An 18447-nucleotide genomic window follows, 5' to 3' on the forward strand; every position below is an offset into this window, starting at 1 on the left:
GAGTAAAACTGGGAAATACAAGGTTCAAGACAAATGAGTTAGTCTAAATTAATTTCTATCTAAACATAAATAGTGGCATTATTTCAAACAAATTTTACAAGATGAGTGAACAGAAAACAAGGTTTTGCCTAATGTATTCCTGTTTAGCTGATTAGGGCAAAAAAGTTAATGTTCTCATCCTCTTTCCTTCCTCCCTCCCTGTTCACATCTGCTTTTTGAGTTAGTTTGGAGCATGCTTGCATTTTTACACTAGTAAAACTCCGTGGAATTTTACAACCCACAGATAATATTTAATGTTTCCCTCTCTTCCAAAGCTTCCTAAAAACTACTGAGCACTGAAACCTGCATCAAGAGCAGAAATATTCTGATGCCGTTTATTTTCCTTCTTCCAAAGCCCTGAAACAGCTTTCTTGTAGCTACTGAGCTCCTGTTGTTGTGAGGTGTCCCAGTGTCCCGTGGGCTGTGCTGTGCCTGTGGGTCAGTGCAGGGGCACTGGGCCCATGTGGGGAGGTGATAGAGATCTGCACAGCTGGGATTCTGCTGCTGGGCAGACAAGGCTGGGCAAAGCTGCCCGGATTAGCAGCTCCCCCAGTTAAGCTCTCGTGGATCCTGCTGTAATGAGCTGCCCGGAGTTCTTGCTTGCGCAGAGGAGTTGGCAAAAGGCAGCGTGGTTGTAAGGGAGCTTGTTGTAAACGACTCAGACCCTGGGTGGGGATGAGATATAAAAAGTTTTATTGAGAACTAATAAAAATAGACGAAGCAAAAGGGACAGCGCTGGAAGCGTGGCTCGATGCCAGGGGCTCGTTCACAAAATGGTGGCTCCGCCTTTTACACACCTGGGAAAATGCATCAGCAGCATGAATATTTATGAGTGGTCATACATATTTTAATATTTTTCTTATATGTACTTGGCCCCTCCCAAAGTCTGCCAGCTGACCTTCCTCCATCGTCCATTGGTGGAGACCGTCTCACAACTCGATTGGAGGTGAGGGGTTACCATGTTCCCCCAGGGACAAGTGTCCCCCGTCCCTGGCTGTCCCATGCAAGGGGCACAACCTGGCCTTGGACACTTCCAGGAATGGGGCAGCCACAGCTTCTCAGGGCAAGTCCTTCAGCTTGCTGGGGCAGCTCATCTGCTTTGAAAACTTCTCATAGCCTTGAGGGTTTAGGTAGACTCTGAAGGATGCTGAAGAAAGGACCTGGTGAGCTTTTTAGGATTTTATGAGTCCTGCATGGATCCAGGTCACACTGAGACAATGACATGCTCTCAGTTCTTGGCTGAGCTGCTGGTGATGAGCCCTCAGAGCTGCTGTTTCAGAGCTGGAGAAGCAACCTGAAATTCTTCCTGAACAAGTGCATGGCTATTCCTGCTTTGGGCTTCTTTCTGATGTTTTCTCAGTTGACATTTAAAACTATATTGTTATATAAGACAGGAGGAAACAGCTTCAAGTTGCTCTAGGGGAGCTTTAAATTGATATTAAGAAAATTTCTCTCAGAGGTTTGACAAGCATTGGAACAGATTGCCCAAGGAAGTGTCACCATCCTTGGAGGGATTTAAAAGCTGTGTGGATGCGTCACTTGTGGACGTGGTTGGTGGTGGCCTTGGCAGTGCTGGGTCAGTGGTTTGACTCGATGATCTTAGAGGGCTTTTCCATCCTAAATGATTCCATGATTCTCTATTATAAGGTGTTTTGCTACCTGACTGAGATGTCAGTTTTATATGACAAATGACTGTGGGCAGAAATGATGCTTAGACATGGATTGGGGGATTGTTTACATGCCACAGGGTTTACGTAAGTCAGTGAATGTGCAGATTCCCTTTCCAAAGTGACAACTGAAGATGTGTGTCTTGCAGCCAGACCCTCAGCAGCACTGAGTGTGAGACTTCTGTGCACCAGGATTCATTTACCAAACAGTCATTCTCAGGGCTTGTGTGACTACTGTGGGGAGAAGTTCTGGTTTTCAGTTCTCCTGGCAGAATAAAACCATGAAGTGAGTGTAGTGCTGCCGAGGGGGGAGAAGAGCCTCTGTAACTCTGTGTCGATGGCTCCCAGCAGCCCAGCTTCAGGGTTTGCAGCCTGTCTTAGGGAGGAGAGCTGCCAGGGAGCCCTGTGTGTGCTGCTGGGCCAGACTCAGCTGGGAAAAACCAGAGGCAAGGCATTCTGACTGCTGTGGCCCACGGAGAGCAAAGAGACACATGAGACCACTGTCACCACTGAGCTGTTCTGGCAGTGTGGAGACACTGCTCAGCCTGGCCCGACTCCTTTCCCCTTCCCCTGGGTTGTGGTGAACGTTCCAGTTTCTCAGCCTTGGTTCTCTAGACTTCCGCAAGAACTTTATCCCTTACTTGAACACTTTCTGCTTAAAAATGTTTTTCTTGGTGCCATTTAGAAAATGACACAATTACAAATGATACAGGCAAAAGTGAAGGGATGGGAGAGAGCTGCTTCCAGCTGACTCGCTAGTTACCAAAGTAAACAGTGCTGTAATGAAGCTTTTGAGAGGCTCGTCCGGCCATGAAAAACTTGCTATATCTTTCTTTTTAAATAGGCATTTCAATCCAAACCACATATTTTTAAAAATAGAACTAAAATGTTTCAGTATCCTCTTTTTCCTGGGTTGGCTCTGTCAGATAAGCTATTTTGCAGTCTTATTTTCTGCTTCTTTTTCCCACTGCTTTCTTGTACAATAGAGTCCTGCAACAGCCCAGGTAAGAAGGCACCTCAAAAAAATAATCTGATTCAACTTCTCAAACAGAGCCTCACCAGGAGTAAGAAATGTGTCTGATAGGTAGAAATAGAAAGTGAATTATTTAGAGTCTTCACTGTTTAAGTTAGTAATAGATGTTTAAAAAGACCAGAAAGTTCATGTTAACCTGGAACACGAGTAACAGCCCTTCTTTGAACATCCTTAAATGGGTGTTTTAATTTCAACTAATCTATGCCTCTCTATTCACAGCAGTATTTGAGGCATCACTGGACCCTTGTTAGAGCCCTAGGGATAATATTCCCAGTTGGATATTGTCAGAGTGAATAATTGGTGCACACGGACAGTGTTATCTGCTGTAACATTCCATGTTCTGTCAGCTGCACATGGATTAGTTCTGTGAAGTGGAGACTTAGCTGGAATGATGCAGAGATTTGAATTTACAGTTGTGATGCCTGAAAGGATAGGATTGGGGTTTCTAATGGTTTTACATTGGTAATCCTTTAGCAATTCACTTTATAGTGGAATACTTGGATGGGAGCTGGTGTCTGTTCTAACTGAAATCAATAAAAACTCTGTCAGTTACTTGGAAAGAAGGTAGATGCATTTCTAGTAGTAAAAAGGAAATAAAAGAATATTTTAGGTACAGAGTAATCTCATGCAGAATATCTGAATTTTGTACTGAATGTGACACTTCTTTCTCCCAGCAGCTGGCGTCAGATTACTTGAGTTTTGTTATGTTTGGACATCTGCATTCTCAAAGGATGGCAGCTGGATATATCCTAAAGCCTTTTTGAGTATCTAAATGATGATGTTCATGCACATGTATGTATATGTGTGCAGGCACACGCAGGTCATCTCCTAGAACCTTGGTTTTATTCTCCTAGAATTTTCAAAATTAAACTTTTTTCTTTCTTCCTTGTGTTCTATTGAGAGACAGGTAGTTTGGTATGAAAACTGAGGGGACTCTATTTAGTTGTGCTTGAATTATGCAAGTGTAGGTAGTCTGTGTTTAATGTCCATCTTTTCCCTTTGTTTAGGGCTAATTGCATAATTATGTGGTTTGCTGATACTTTGCTGAGCAAAATTTAATTAGTGTTTCAAGGATTGTGTCTGGCATCTGAAAGGATTCTAGCTCAGTCTTTACTTTTTTGTGTTTCTTTTAGGGAAAACTTACCACACTGTGTTTGAGCTTCATATCCAACAGTGGTGCTTTTGTCCCAGGCCATGTAACTCCCTCCAGCCAAAGAAACCTCCAGAGACCCATTTAAACCAAACACACCATAGGGCATCTATGGTCAGATGGAGAGCCACCAAGGGGATCAGGGGGATGGAGCACCTTTCCTCTGGGGAAGGCTGAAAGCATTGGGATTGGTCAGCCTGGAGATGAGAAGTGCTGCGGTGACCTCACTGTGGCCTTCCAGTGCCTGACAGGAGAGATGGAGAGAGACTTTTTACAAGGGATGGAGAGACAGGGCAAGGGGGAGTGGCTTCCCACTGCCAGAGCACAGCATTGATTCAGTGTTAGGAAGGAATTGTTCCCTGAGGGTGGGGAAGCCCTGGGACAGGATACCATAGAAGCTGTAGCTGCCCCATCCCTGGAAGTGTCCAAGACCAGGTTGGACAGGGCTTGGAGCATCCTGGGCTAGTGGAAATGTCCCTGCCCAAGGGATGGACCCCTAGATGAACTTTAAGATCCCTTCCCACCTAAGCCTATGATTCTATGATGATTTAAAATAAAATTATCTTTTACCATGTGAAGGCAAACCACAACATAAGCTTATTAAAGAGCAGGATAGGTTTAATATGGGAACATACTCTGGGAAGTCCTTGTGTTCCCATGGTTTCTTGGCAGTTTTAAGGACTGATGGATTAGTGCCATGGTCTCCAAAAAGCTTTTTAGGAAAATGGCTTCTTGAAGAAAACACTGACTGCTGCTTTATTAATAACTGGGGGGTAATTACCCCTGTTAAGTACCGTTCCTGCCTTGGGACTTTGGTTTGTGCTACATGATGGGGATGAAGAATGTTTCCCCTCATCCCAGACTGAGCAAGACTGGGTTATCCTGCTCCCAGGATGTTTGGGTTGCTGATGGTAACTTTATTTGCTTACAGGGTCTGCTTTTCTATAGCTGTGGGTTCTGATTGCATTTGTAGTTCCATATCCTTTGGAAAAGCAAGGCAGCTGCACTTGCAGTAGGAAAGGGCCAGTTGCTTTTCAGTTTGCTGATGTCTCAAGATCAGAAAGTTGACTTGGCTTCAGTAAGGTAGCTCTCTCCAAGGATCTTCCAAATCTCTTTGAAGGAAGTAATCCAGGCATATAATCTTCCAAGCAGAAGAAGCTTTTAATTAGCTATTGTAATTGAATTAATTTATCCTGCAAATAAAAGAAGCTGTGACTTTTTTTGCCAGTCAGCCATTGCATGATGAGATACACCTGGGGACACGGTGGGAGCCTGAGTTCCATGAAGAAGGAGAAGGAGCTTTACGGATGAGGCTGTGGTACCCTGCAGTGCCAGGAGGCTCCCCATGGTGGAGCTCAGATATTCCCGGCTGACAGCAGCGTGGACAGCAGCTCAAAATCAATCATGCTAGATGTCACAGTAAATAAGTTCATTTTGTAATGAAATATTAAGTATAAATTGTGAATTTAAAATTGTGTTTTAAATCCCTCTTGATTTGAAAGCAGCAGTGTGAAATGGGTAGTTGCATTTGTTCCTGCCCAATTCCTCAGTGCACGTTCTTTATCCAGTGCTGTTACAAGTGGAGAAGGAGCAGTGCCAAAATACACAGACCCAGAGATGAGACAGAAATAGACCTGGACTGAACTGGAGTTCAGTCTGGAGAAAGAATTTAAAGAGCAATATGAACTGAGTTTTACTCTGTTCAGCCTGTTGTTAACAAGGGGAAATAAACACAAACAGAAAGTGAGCTGATGACCTTCTCAGATGTTCAGTGGGAGTTGGGAGCACAGGCCAGCCCTGGGATCCAGCGCTGCTCCCAGGCTGGACAGTAAGGAAGCTGTGTCTGCAGTCCTTATCAGCTGTTTGTCCTTTACTGTAGGCTGAGTAAAGCAAATTGCTCAAAGCTTTCTCCCCTTGCGTCTGCTCGTGCCTTTTGTTGTTGGAAAAGCAAAGCAGCCCCATGAACGCCTGCAGCAGTGGCAGTGCTGGACGGGCAAGCACAAACCCCAAAGCTCTGGGCACGCAGGAGATGCAGGAGAGCACAGTCCTGGACATACTCAGTGCTGGGATGGAGCTCCAGCTCAAGGCTTGGATGTCAGGGACCACCTAGTTGTAAGAGCTTCCCATAATCTCCGTGGCTCGCTCAGCCCTTGGCCTCTCTCAGGGCCTGTCAGCCGAGTTGCCAGCCGTGGCTGTGTGCTGGGAGTTGGGCAGCCATCCACGGAGGGCTGGCCAGAGGCAGCAGAGTCAGCTCAGACACTGCGCTGTGGCCCCGCTGGGAACAGACCTCCGGGCTCTGCAAAAGGCTGAGGTGGGGCTGCTCCAGATTTCAGCATTCACTATGTTTGCTTGTCCCCAGAAAGGAAAAAAAAACTTGCTTTGTGTCATTTTTTGAGGACATTTAATAGCCACTAAAGTCATTACTTTAAATCTGAACCACATGGACTCAAGTTTTCTGATCTCTTTGCCCATAGCTGTGCCCCAGCAATAGACAAAAACTTCTGGCCTTGCAGTGGAGCTAGAGGAGATGTTCAGATGGATTACTTCCTCAGAATAATAATCAACCTGTGTTTCTATTGCATTGAAGCTATCTTTTTCTCATTTCCAGCCTAAGGGAGTAGTTTTTTTAGTTAGGATTCCTTGGTTTATGTGATGTGGCACTCATGCATAGGGTTTGAGAAGTTCCAAGACTGTTAAGTGCATCACCCATTAAGAGAGCATTTGTAACAAATCTGGATTTATTTTAACCATCTCTGTGTAGAGGAGGTTACTCTGCACACGCTGTGGTTTGTGACTGTAGCTGTAGAAGGTGGAGTTAACAGTGTGCTGGGCAAATCTGTCCCTGATTTTTATTGTTTCTTACTGCATGTGGTTAATAACTTTTAGACAACTGCACTTGAGGCTTGTAAACTAAACTTAGTGCTTGTTGCAATAGACAAAAGATGAGAATAATAGATTTTATCCACTTTGGGTCTCCAAGTGAGCTTTCTTTTCCAAGAAATGAAGCATGCATAATGCTTTTTTTTTTTTTTTTGCCATTGTTATTTTCCTTTAAAAAAAAAGTAATGAGCTCATAACTATTAAAACAATGGGAAATAACAACACAAACGTGGCACTTGCTAAGGCAAATTGCAAGTAAAACTTGTGTTAGATCTTTGGTCACCGAGTTTCAGCCAGGCTCTGGCCACTGTCCTGAGGTGAAGAGTTTGATGCATGAGGGTGGTGGCCCTTGCCATCCGTGAGGCTGGAGCTTCATCAGCTCCACTGGTGCTGGGTTGGGCTGCTTAGTAGGGCTCTGCAATTCCCAGGGTAATCTGTCTGGCTTGTCTGTGAACAGCCAACTTGTGAAAAACTGGGTGAAAAATTGTGAGCAGTCTGACTCCTTTCTGTCTGCTGTTAACACTTAGTAGTCATAAGTCATGAGGCTGAAAAATTATTTAAGAAATAAAAAAGTGAGTGTATTAACGAAAAGTGAGCTTGCTGGGCTGGTTTGGCTCATTTCTCTCTGGTAAAAGTTGCTCACTGCAGTTTCTGGGCTTTTGAAAAAATTCATTATAGCCAGGGTAGAATCTGAAAGCAGCTGAGTCATGAGGAAATATCATTTAGGAGGAAAATTTAAGTAGCCTATTTCATGTTCTAGTGCTAAGCCTCTTGCCTTACTCAGTGCTCCCTGAATCCATTGGGATGGTCTTTCCAATGGGATTTGTGTTAGCCATGGGGGGCTTATGGCTGTAGGCAGCATCTCCAGTGCTGCCTTGTGCTCCTGGAAAAATTCATCAAGGTTTCTATCCACACAGTTCCCATCATCTGAATGGGAGTTGAGGGTGTCCTTCACATCAGAGCATGAAGCACAAGGCTTTAAGTTTGGTCTTTTTTACTATGTGGTGGAGTCAACTTCTTGGTTTGGTAGTCTACAACAGAAATTTGCAATCAGTTAAAATGGAGCAGCATTTTTTGGTGCATTAAAACATCATGCTATAAAAACAGCTTCTGATCCTGTGTGCATGTACTTGTCAGCTGTGTGATGAGTAAAACTATTCACTATCATGAGATGTCAGTTACAAGTGGTTTTCTTCTATGTAGTCTCACCTGTGTGATGACTCTCTCTTTAAGGGGAAGGAGAACCCTGTGAAGCACTTCCAGTGGCAGCTCATGAGGGATTTGTAGAGGGAAGAGCCTGCAGGACCCAATTTGCTCTTGGAAAGGTTTCTGCTTCTGTGCCCTCAGGCTGGACAGCTGGCTGGAGCCTGGCTGGAGCAGCTCTACCATTGTTCTTATTCTCTGAGTTCTTGGCAGTGGCTGTTTCTAAAGGTCTTCAGAGGCTTTACAAACAGAGCCTTGCAATGGATTGGATAGAGTTCTGTTCTTTCTCTGAGAAGAGCATTAAATCAGATAAACCTCGGTGCCCAGCACCCTTAGTAAATGGCTCTTAGGGAATAATTGTACACCAGCTTATTTTGGCAGGGATCTTGGTTTAGGCATTTCAGCTGTCTAATCTGATTACTCCTAATCCTTGAGCATCGCTTCATTTGTGGTGAAAATTATTTGATATACGTGTACTCACACACACATATACACACATATATCAATGGGCAAGTGAGGATTTGTTTATATGGGTATGTGAAACCCATATTAATCCTCTGATCTCAAAAACTGTCAGAATTGCCACAGCCCAGTGCTAGACTTGTCAGTCCACTTCATAAATAAAAAGAATGTGGAAGATAATTGTCACCCATGTTTTTTCTGTGTATACTGTGTTATGAAGAGATAACTAAATATACTAACTATTAGTTTTTATTAGCATATAATTAGTGTAGTTATATAATGTAACATAGTGTAATTATTTTGGTATTATATATAATATAACATTAATATTGTTATTTGAATGTCAGGGATTTGTTGCTATACTGTGGTAGGCTTTGAGGTTTTGTTTTTTTCTATTTTACTTTTTCATTTGTAGTGTCATAATTTTGAAATTTTTATTTCTTTGGAAGTATTCAAAGGTGTGGAGGCTTTTTAGGGCGATATCTTTGCTTTATTTTAGTTAGTTAGGTTTAATTCTGGGTATGGCTTTGAATCAGGAAAACATCCTTGCTGTGAATTAGAAGAAGGAATTCTGTGGGTGAGAGCACTCCACAAGGTTTAGCACCTCTGCCAAAATTCCTTCAGCTACCATGTGTCACTTAGAGCTTTCTTATTCCTTCTGGAATAAACAAATCCAGTGTTCTGAGTTGATGAGAGGTAGGCAGAAGACTTCCATATTCCTTTGCTAGATCCTAAAGCACCCAGCCGTCCAAAGCAGACATTTGGTGCAGATGTGTTCAGTGGTCAGGACTAGGGGAGTGCCAAATTTGCAATCACTGTCAGTGGTAATTATGTGTGATTGTGTGTCATGGGGAAATCTGTGGTTTTCCCAACATGCTTGCTGCTCAGCTTGTACATAAACATGTGGCCATTTGAGGTGTGGCAGAACGCCATGGAAAAACAGCAGGCCCTTTTGAAATGGCCAGTTTCTTAGGTGGCTGTGGGCTTTTCTCCTTATTTACCAATGAGATGGTTTTTACAAGACTTGCCCCAGAAAGGAAGCATCAAATTCCTTGATCTCTGTGTTACTCAGTCATGTATTGTCATAGTTTAATTGCTTAGGTACAAGCTCAGATGCCGCAGTGGCCACGTTGACTTCTGTGATTTCAGTTTTGGAAGTCCAGGCTTTGCTCAGGGATGTGCAGCCATTCCTTTAAAACGTTTCCTTTTGGCTGGTACCAGTTTGTGTGTCTGACTGTTGGTTCCTGAGTCAGTCTGGAAGAGCTGATGTTTACACTGTACTTGTGAGGCCAGAGGATTGAGTTGGTGCTTCAAAAAGACTTGCTGCCATTCTGGGGCTGTGTCAGCTTTTTTACCTTTGCACAGCTCCCTCTGGGTGATCATGAAAGTTTTGGAGTAGTGAGCAATGGAGAGACCCCCACAACAAATCAGTTCCAAATATTCCTATATCAGTCCCTAATAATGGATTCAGATTGCAGCATGAGAATGGAAAACCACCTCCCCATCACTGGAAGTGTCCAAGGCTAGGTTGGACAGAGACTGGAGCAACCTGGGCTGGTGGAAGGTGTCCCTGCCCATGGCAGAGGGTGGGACTGGATGGGCTTTAAGGTCCCTTCCAACCCATTCTGTGATTCTGTATTCTGTTAAGAGTATTCCATATGTGAAGCTTCAGCTAAAGAGCTAATGAAGGTAAAAAGCTTATTATTTTCTTCTGCTTGGTGTGTTTACAGGGTGTAGTTTCTGAGTGAATATTCTGTTTAAACTATGCTTGTTATGTAAATTTAAATCACTTCTCATAATGCTCTTTCTTTTTTATATTCTGGACACTTTGAAGGTCTTTGTTTACCTGTGTTGGTGAAACAGCCTTATTTGGGCTGTACTTGTAGGTCACCAAATGAGGATGAAAGAAACTGAAGCTGGTGAAGGCTATTAAAGGTTTTCTGGCAGGCAGGTCACATAAGCTGGTGGCACAACCGTATGTGAAGGCCAGCTGCTGGGTTTTTTGGGACAAGCTGGTGAGTGTTCAGGTGGTGAGGAGGAGCAACATCACCATTCAGACACGGCCTTGGTTGTGGAATCAGCTGAGGACATCTGCCCTGCACAGCTCCTGTGGGGCTCTCTGCTCTCTCCTGCCCACAGCACTTGATGCTGACCATGCCTTTGTGGCCCGGGGGGTGTTTCCCAGCTGAGCTCTTTGCTGAGCTCTCAGCAGAGGGCAGCTGGAGCCCTGATCCTGCAGGAAGCTGGCCAGGCTCTGCTGGGCATCGGCGCTGCTGGAGCCAGCCCGTGCTGCCTATGGGGGAGTAAGGCCAAGTTCTCAGCCCATCTGACCTGATGGGCTGTTTTAACTTAGCTGAAGGAGTATTGCTTTTCAGATCTTTATTTTATAGGGTAAGAAAGCCTTTCCAAAGGATTTATTGCTCTAGATTGAAACACTGAATCCCTCAATGGATGGGAATAATGAAGCTAGTGAGGTTACTGTATGGATAAACTCCAGTCAGTGATGTGCTTTAGAACAGAGCTTGGCAACAGGGAGATTGGAAGCAAAACAATTTGGAGGTAGCTTTATTGCAGGTGTTTGCTGTAAAGGACACCCAAAGGAGAATAGTGCCAGGGAGAGCAGGAGCACAGCAGGATGAGGTATGTGAAGGAACATAATGGCTCTTTTAATGATAGTGCAACATTTTAGTACATGGCATTCATAGATAAATGACTCACAGCCATAAAAAAAAAATCCCCAAGGACAGTTTAGTGTTCTAGGAAAGGTTTTGTGTGATCTCGTGGGTGACTTGCAAAGAAATTAAACCAAAAGACATCCATAAATAGAGCTTGCCCAGCAAATACTGGTTTGATTAGAGTAGACCTTGGTTATGGCAGTTGTTGTAACTCCAGTGAAATAAAACTTTGGATTGTTTAAAAAAGAAAAATGTCTGTGTTATATGAAAGATAAGTGTGTATTAACTTTTATAGAGCTTGGAAAGTGCTGTGAGGTCTGCTGAGGCAGCACTTCCCTGTAAGCTGCAGCTGTATTAAATTGGCACCGTTGCAATTTCATGCTTGGCTTTTACCCTGACAGCAGAATTGTGCCCTGTTTGCTCTGTTAGGACTCAGCTGATCTCTTTGAGTGCTTTGGAGCACTCAGCTGGCAGAAATCTCTTCATTTGTGTGTGTGTATGTTTATTTATTGATTTTTGGCGTAGCACCCTGACTGTACTTGCTGAGCTGGGTGAGTGCCCACGGCCAGGGCAGCAATGCCTGCCTGGGCCAGGCAAAGAATGGAGGGCACTGGTGCCAAGGCAGATTGAGGTGAACAGGCAGGAAATCATGGCATAGGAACCAGCTGGCTGGAATCACATTTGATACCAATCAGGAAGGCAGCTGTGTGAGGGGCAGCTCCATGGGATTGGGAAATGCACACATATGTGCTGCTGTTACCATACCCCAGGCAATTTCACTTGGATGTCCTGCCCTTCCTCAGTAGCCAGACATGACAAATGCTATGAATGAAGTTGTTTCTGCTTTGGTTCATTCTGGCTGCTGGATGTGCTGGAGTGGGGATAGGGCTCACACTAGGATATTTCCAGAGGTACTTTTTTTTTTTCAGGGAAGAGGTGTGCCACATGTCTTTTTTTTCTTTCCTTTTTTTTTTTTTTTTTTTTTTTTTTTACAGGAGTAAAATTGCAAAGCCAACTATGTATGTTCTGTCCAGAGAGGCATCTACATGTTTACCTAGAATCACAACATTGTGGAATGGTTTAAGTTGGAAGGGATCTTAAATTCATCTCGTTTCACCCTCTGCCATGGGCAGGGACACCTTCCACTAGCCCAGGTTACTCCATGCCCCATCCAGCCTGGTCTTGGACACTTCCAGGGATCCAGGAGCAGCCACAGCTTCGTTGAGCACTCTGTGGCATGACCTTCCCACCCTCACAGGGAAGAGCTGCTTCCCCAATATCAAATACCTTTTAAGTTTGAAGCCATTTCCCCTTGTCCTGTCCCTCCAGGCCCTTGTCCAAAGTCCCTCTCCAACTCTCCTTGAGCCCCTTTAGGCACTGGAAGGCTGCTGTGAGGTTTTCCCAAAGCCTCGTTTTCTCCAGTCTAAAGAACCTCTTCCTGTAAAAATACATTATTTCTTGGTCCAGCAACATTTGTTCTGAGAATTTTTGTTCCCTTTTTATTACTAAGAACAATAAAATATTTGATCAAAATCAAAGGGGAAAGGCTTTATGTGCCTATAAATGTTTAAGGCACATAGAGATTGGTAATACTGGAATATTAAAGTTACCAGATTTGAAATCACAGGTTTCAGTACTGGGAATATCATTCTCTACTATTTCTTTCTGTTCAATGCTTTTAATTTCTTTTTTTTTTTTACTACCATATATCTTTGGATAACTCAGTTGTCTTTGTATTTCATTCTAGAAATTGGTCCAGTGACAATAACCACAGATCCCAAGAAATTTCAATTTGAACTTAGGGAACTTTATGTTCAGGTGAGTAACTTGTTTCCTATGTGGTTCTAGCAAAGACTGTTTGCTCATGCCATCCTTCTTCTTGTGCTGATATTCCTGCTGCAAGCATTCATAAGGATGTAGATCACTTACCTCTGTCGTTTTGCCTGCACAAACTGTCAACTTCCTGCTCATCCTAATTTAGGGTTATGATTCATTCCTTTGTCTTAGTTCACATCATTGTGTGGAGACTCGGTTTGATAACACAAGAAGGAATAGTTAGATAATGCTAACATTTAGTTGGCATTTTCATTAGTCCTGCCCCTTGTCCACAGACACCTTTATGGCTTTTACTGTGTTTTGGATATTATATTTCATGAACACCATTCAAACAAGAGGACTGTAAGACCCATCAGGTTTTCCATAGGTACTGCCTTCCCTGCCGTGCATTACTTGGCAGTAATGAGGCTTCTTAGAATCACAGAATATCCTGAGTGGGAAGGGACCCACAGGAGCAACCCCTGTCCCTGCCCAGACACCCCAACAATCCCACCCTGTGCATCCCTGGGAGCGTTGTCCAAATCCTCCTGGAGCTCTGGCAGCCTCGGGGCCGTGCCCATTCCCTGGGGAGCCTGGGCAGTGCCCAGCACCCTCTGGGGAAGAACCTTTCCCTGAGCTCCAGCCTGACCCTGCCCTGACCCAGCTCCAGCTCTTCCTTCGGGTGATAGAAAGAAAGGAGGAAGTACTGCAGTGGAGTTTTCCTTACTGACAGAACATAGGCTCTTATTGTCCTGTCTTTAACCAAGGAAAATGCTTCTGACCTGTGGTGAACCTTGCTGGAGTCAGTAGTTCCAGACAGGCTCTCCCTCAGAAACTGGCACATGATATAATCCTTGTAAGAACAGATTGCTTGAAGATTACTTTGAAAGTTGGCATGAGGTTTGAAATCCAGAGAAAACAATAGCTATTGCAGTTTTCTCCTTCATGGGGAAATTTAAGCTTTAAAACTCCATCCAGTTTTCATGTCTTGTTTCCTCAACAATTGTACTGGACAGTAATCGCAGCTCTTTCTAAAAGGTGGATGATTTAGGTGAAGCTTTTGGGAATTTCAAACTCTTCATTTCTAATCAAGTTGTCTAAAAGTTTCTGTCTAATTAATTTTAAATTTCATTATTTAATCATCGCATATTTCATAATTGCTTTCAAGATACGCTCATTCTGCTATATGAAGACTCTCATTGACTTGTGTTCATCCATTGTATTGGTGAAGGGCCAGAATAGAAATCAAAAAATGAATTGAACAGGACTGATAGGTCATCTTGCAGTAGAGAAAATATAAACATTTTCTACAGGTTTGTTACCAGTATTTTTCCAAAATACTGATAAAAGATGCAAGAGTGGATGTTGTGGAGGTAGAGTAAATTTTGAGCTGGGTTCGTTTTGAGAAAGGGCATGGACCAAATATTCTCATTAATGAACAAAGCTAAAATTAAGATGAAGATAAATATTTCAAGGCATCTTGTGTATAAAACATATTAAATCAAAATATGCTCAACTTGTCCTCCCTGAACATCAGGGTAAGCCCAGCTCTTGTTTTGCATTCATCTGTCACAGAGCAGTTGGAGGGTCTTTTGGCTGACATTTGACATGAGGTTAAAAATTTGGCTGTGTACATTTCACTGCAGAAACTGGACCCTGTTCCTTTTACATTCAGAGTGATAAAGAACATATTCCCTGGATACAGGATCAGCTTAGGAGGTATCACCTATATTTCATCTGTAACTACCTTTGAATCATTCTTACAGACAGTGTGATAAGAACGTGGAGTTGGGCAGCAATGGCTCCTTAGTGTTGTTGGTTTTTTGGGATTTTTTTTTTTTTGTGTATTTCTGTGGGCCTGTTCAAACTGAAGGGAAAACAAAGCTTCCTGAGCTTCACTCACCTCAGCTTTTCCAGAAAGCTTCATGAGGTAGTTGTATTTAATTTTAATTTGGAGAGAAAGGCAGGAAATACTGAATGTACTGAATGGAAAATTTTCCACTTTTTAAAATTTAAGTAAAGACAATACTAATGTTAAATGTTTGGAAGCAATTCTGCCTGTGAAGGTGGGCAGGCCCTGGCACAGGGTGCTCAGGGATGCTGTGGCTGCCCCTAGATCCCTGGAAGTGTCCCAGGCCAGGTTGGACAGGGCTTGGAGCAACCTGGGACAGTGGAAAGTGTCCCTGCTCATGGCAGACATGACACTGGATGGACTTTTAAGGCCCTTCCAATCCAATCCAAACCATTCCATGATGATGATGTTTTGCTGTTCTACCAGCTGCCTTTTAAGAGTATTATTCTACATTATAGGAATAAAAAAAGTCCATGCTTGTTCTCAGAGAAGCCATTTAGCTCAGTAGTGCTTTTCATGTTCTATGTAGAAAACAGATGCTGCCATATAGAATATTATGAGATGATAATCAAGTAGACTTGAAGTGGGAATAGAAATGTTCTTGTTCCAAGTAGATGTCTGTATAAATTAGCTCTTATTTTGACTTTGCCCACAAATTAAAGCTTTATGTGGAAGAGTCTTCTGCTGAAAGAATTTGGATATACTGATGTGTCCCATTGGACTGTATAGGCATTGCCAAGATAAAGTTCTGACGTGTGTCAAAAATCTTCTTGGAGAGTTCTCTCTTGAATTTCAGGCTGTCTGGAGTCTACCACTTGCTTTTCCCATAAAACTAAGGCTGCATTTAGGAGAACTGACTTTGAAAAAGAACAATGGTTCTTACATGACTTACAGAAAAACAGCGACCACATGCTTATTCTTTAGCATAAATGAGAAACTTATTGATATTCTTGCTTTGAAATTGATTAAGGATACTGATAGATTAACCTGTAGAAAGTGTTTACATTTTCTCTACTACAAGATGACCTATCAGTCCTGTTCTAATAATTTTTAGATTTCTGTTTTGGTCCTTCACCAATACAATGTTGTTCTCGACACAAACATTTCACTGAGGATGAACAAAATTCTTAAGTAGAAAGGACTGTTCTCTTTTTGCCTTATTCTTTCCCATCATGTGTAGATTTGTATATACATATGTGTGAAGGCATGTTGATTGTAAAAATAAAATAAATCAATTTTATATGTAATGCTGAATCTATGCAGAGATCTATTGTAGATGACAGGGCAAGTTTTACAGTTTGTATCAGCTCTTTGGAAAGTTCTGTCTTCAATATGCCAAGTTAATTTTTATGTAAGTTAGTGAGCTTTTATTTAAACAGTATTTTTCCCAAATTCTTAATTCAGTGAGAAAAATGAATCCTTTCCTATGAAGATAAAGTCATACTTGGAAGCATTTTGATTGAACACATGGTCTGAAAAACCTCCAGCTCTGCAGCTGCTGCAGTGCAGAGCTGTGGGAACACAGCACCTGTGCCCTCTGCTGAGCTCCCTGTCCCAGGGTGGAGTCCAGGGCAGGTTGTTGCTGCTCTGGTGTCCAGAAGTGCTCCTGGAGCTCGGCACTGCCTGCCTGGGACCATTTCCCATCTGTCTGTGCCTGTGACCTTCTGTGACTACCAGAGCAGGGGAGTTGTCAGCCGGGAAGGGAGCATGTAAATGTGGGAAATGGAGCTGTCACAAAAGCTGGAGCTAGCAGGACGTGGATAAGAGTGACCATGACAGCAGCCAACATCAGGGCTCTTCTTTTGACTTTATTTCTTCTTTGGAATTGTTGCAGTTGCTGCTTGTGAGTGTGTTACAGCACTCTGCAGAAACCATAAAATCCTTAGGGTAGAAAAGCTGAATAAATGATGAGAGGCTGTCTTGAATGTCCCAAAAGAAAGTAACTTATTTGATATAGTTTTCTTTCTTAAAAGAAAAAAATGTTATGTTTTATTTCTACTTGTGAACAGGGTGGTGGAGACTGTCCAGAGATGAGCATTGGGGCAATAAAGATTGCTCTAGAAATTTCCCTGCCTGGCTCTTTCATCTATGTATTTACTGATGCCCGATCCAAGGATTACAGACTGACCCATGAAGTGCTTCAACTCATCCAACAGAAACAGTCTCAGGTACTGAGGGGATTTGCATTCCCACCTGGGTTGTGTGTTTAATGCTCTGTTTTCTTGATGACTAAGGGTAGAATTCTCCTGTGTGAAACTTGGTGAGATCTTATTACAGAAGGGACCATAATACTGCATTCTAAGTATTTAATTTTTTTTTTAATAGAGTTAACTGATGTGGGTAAGGAAAAACTTAGTGGAATATTCTTTTATTATTGTGAATTAAACAATGCAACTGAATCTTCTACCAGTATGTGTGGTTTTGGCAGCTTATCACTTACATGGATTTTTTTTTTGTTGTTGTTGTTCTAAAAGAGGTATTATGTGACAGGGCAGATTGATTTTTAAAGGGATTTTTGTCTATTCCTTTTTCTTCTGCATTGCTTTTTCCATCATTACTGAGTGCAATGCCTCTGTCCATGCAGAGAAACAAGCCCATCTTGTCTGACACATTCTGCTGTTGTCTTGCCTTAATGCTGCCATGGCAGTGTTTTCCTCACCTATGCACCATGTGTCCAATGATTCACTGATTTTTTTAAATCCAGGTGGTGTTTGTGCTGACTGGAGACTGTGATGACAGGGATCATATTGGTTACAAGGTCTATGAAGAAATTGCTTCAACAAGTTCTGGTCAAGTTTTTCACTTGGACAAAAAACAAGTTAATGAGGTAACTTTGCTTTAGTTTTGCAATAGATAAAGAAAATGAGGCAAGAGTTATACTGTAAATCTTTAAGAGACCTGGTGGTGGGTTAGGGAGCAGAAGGGGAACTTCTAAATGTTCTGGTCTTAGTATGTGGACTCCATTCCACCTTTCCTTTCCTTCCTTTCTCCATCTTCTATATCAGGATGCAATACTGTGACTTTTATTGACAATAGGGAAATGTGAAGTGGCACATCTTACTAGAACCTGCCCAACTTCCCTCTGCCTGTGCCAGAAGGCTTCCAGGAGAAGAGCCTTTAAAAAAAGGAGCAGTTCTGGGCTCTGTGTAAAGTAGTGGCTTTTCTGCTCAAAACAAGAGCACACATTTAGCTTTAAACGAGCATTTTGTGAGCAAGCAAAGGACTGTTACTTAGCCTGGACAAAAATGGATATAGGATAGATAGTGTGAACTCTCAGGTTTCCATTGTTCACAGAGTCATGGAAGTAACTTTTAAATTGAAGTTATCACTGCAATACTTTTGCCACCTCTGCTGCCCTCCTGGTAACTGTGGTTCCTGACCCACAGCTATGAATGACTGTTTGTTTTGGGAAATTCAGTGAGTCTCATACAGGAATGAAACTTCAGAAGTGCGTGAGAAAACAGTTTGGAGAGAGGTGAAATCACATGATATTTATCTGGAGAGCTGGAATTGTTTATAAATGTTGTAAACATTCCCCTTTGAACTCCCAGTGTAGGCCATAACTAGCTGTAGTTGTTTAATAAAAATTTACCCTGGTTTGTTCCTTCTTTCTGTCCTAAAATTCTGACAATGATAAATGTTGGAGATAAATTGCATTTTTCTACAGCTGT

The 18447-nt window shown here is 42.6% G+C and overlaps 1 protein-coding gene across 1 annotated transcript in view; it reads left to right on the top strand.

Moving 5' to 3' along the window:
- HMCN1 (hemicentin 1) overlaps positions 1-18447 on the top strand; it is a 166762-nt gene that overhangs the window by 18096 nt on the left and 130219 nt on the right. Inside the window, exons 2-4 of the mRNA XM_053950663.1 lie at positions 12857-12927; positions 16786-16944; positions 17481-17603. Of these exons, the coding sequence (XP_053806638.1) occupies positions 12857-12927; positions 16786-16944; positions 17481-17603 (353 nt within the window). The remainder of the gene's footprint in view (positions 1-12856; positions 12928-16785; positions 16945-17480; positions 17604-18447) is intronic.

The sequence above is a fragment of the Vidua chalybeata genome, chromosome 9 (assembly GCF_026979565.1).
Source record: "Vidua chalybeata isolate OUT-0048 chromosome 9, bVidCha1 merged haplotype, whole genome shotgun sequence".
Taxonomy (NCBI): Eukaryota; Metazoa; Chordata; class Aves; order Passeriformes; family Viduidae; genus Vidua; species Vidua chalybeata.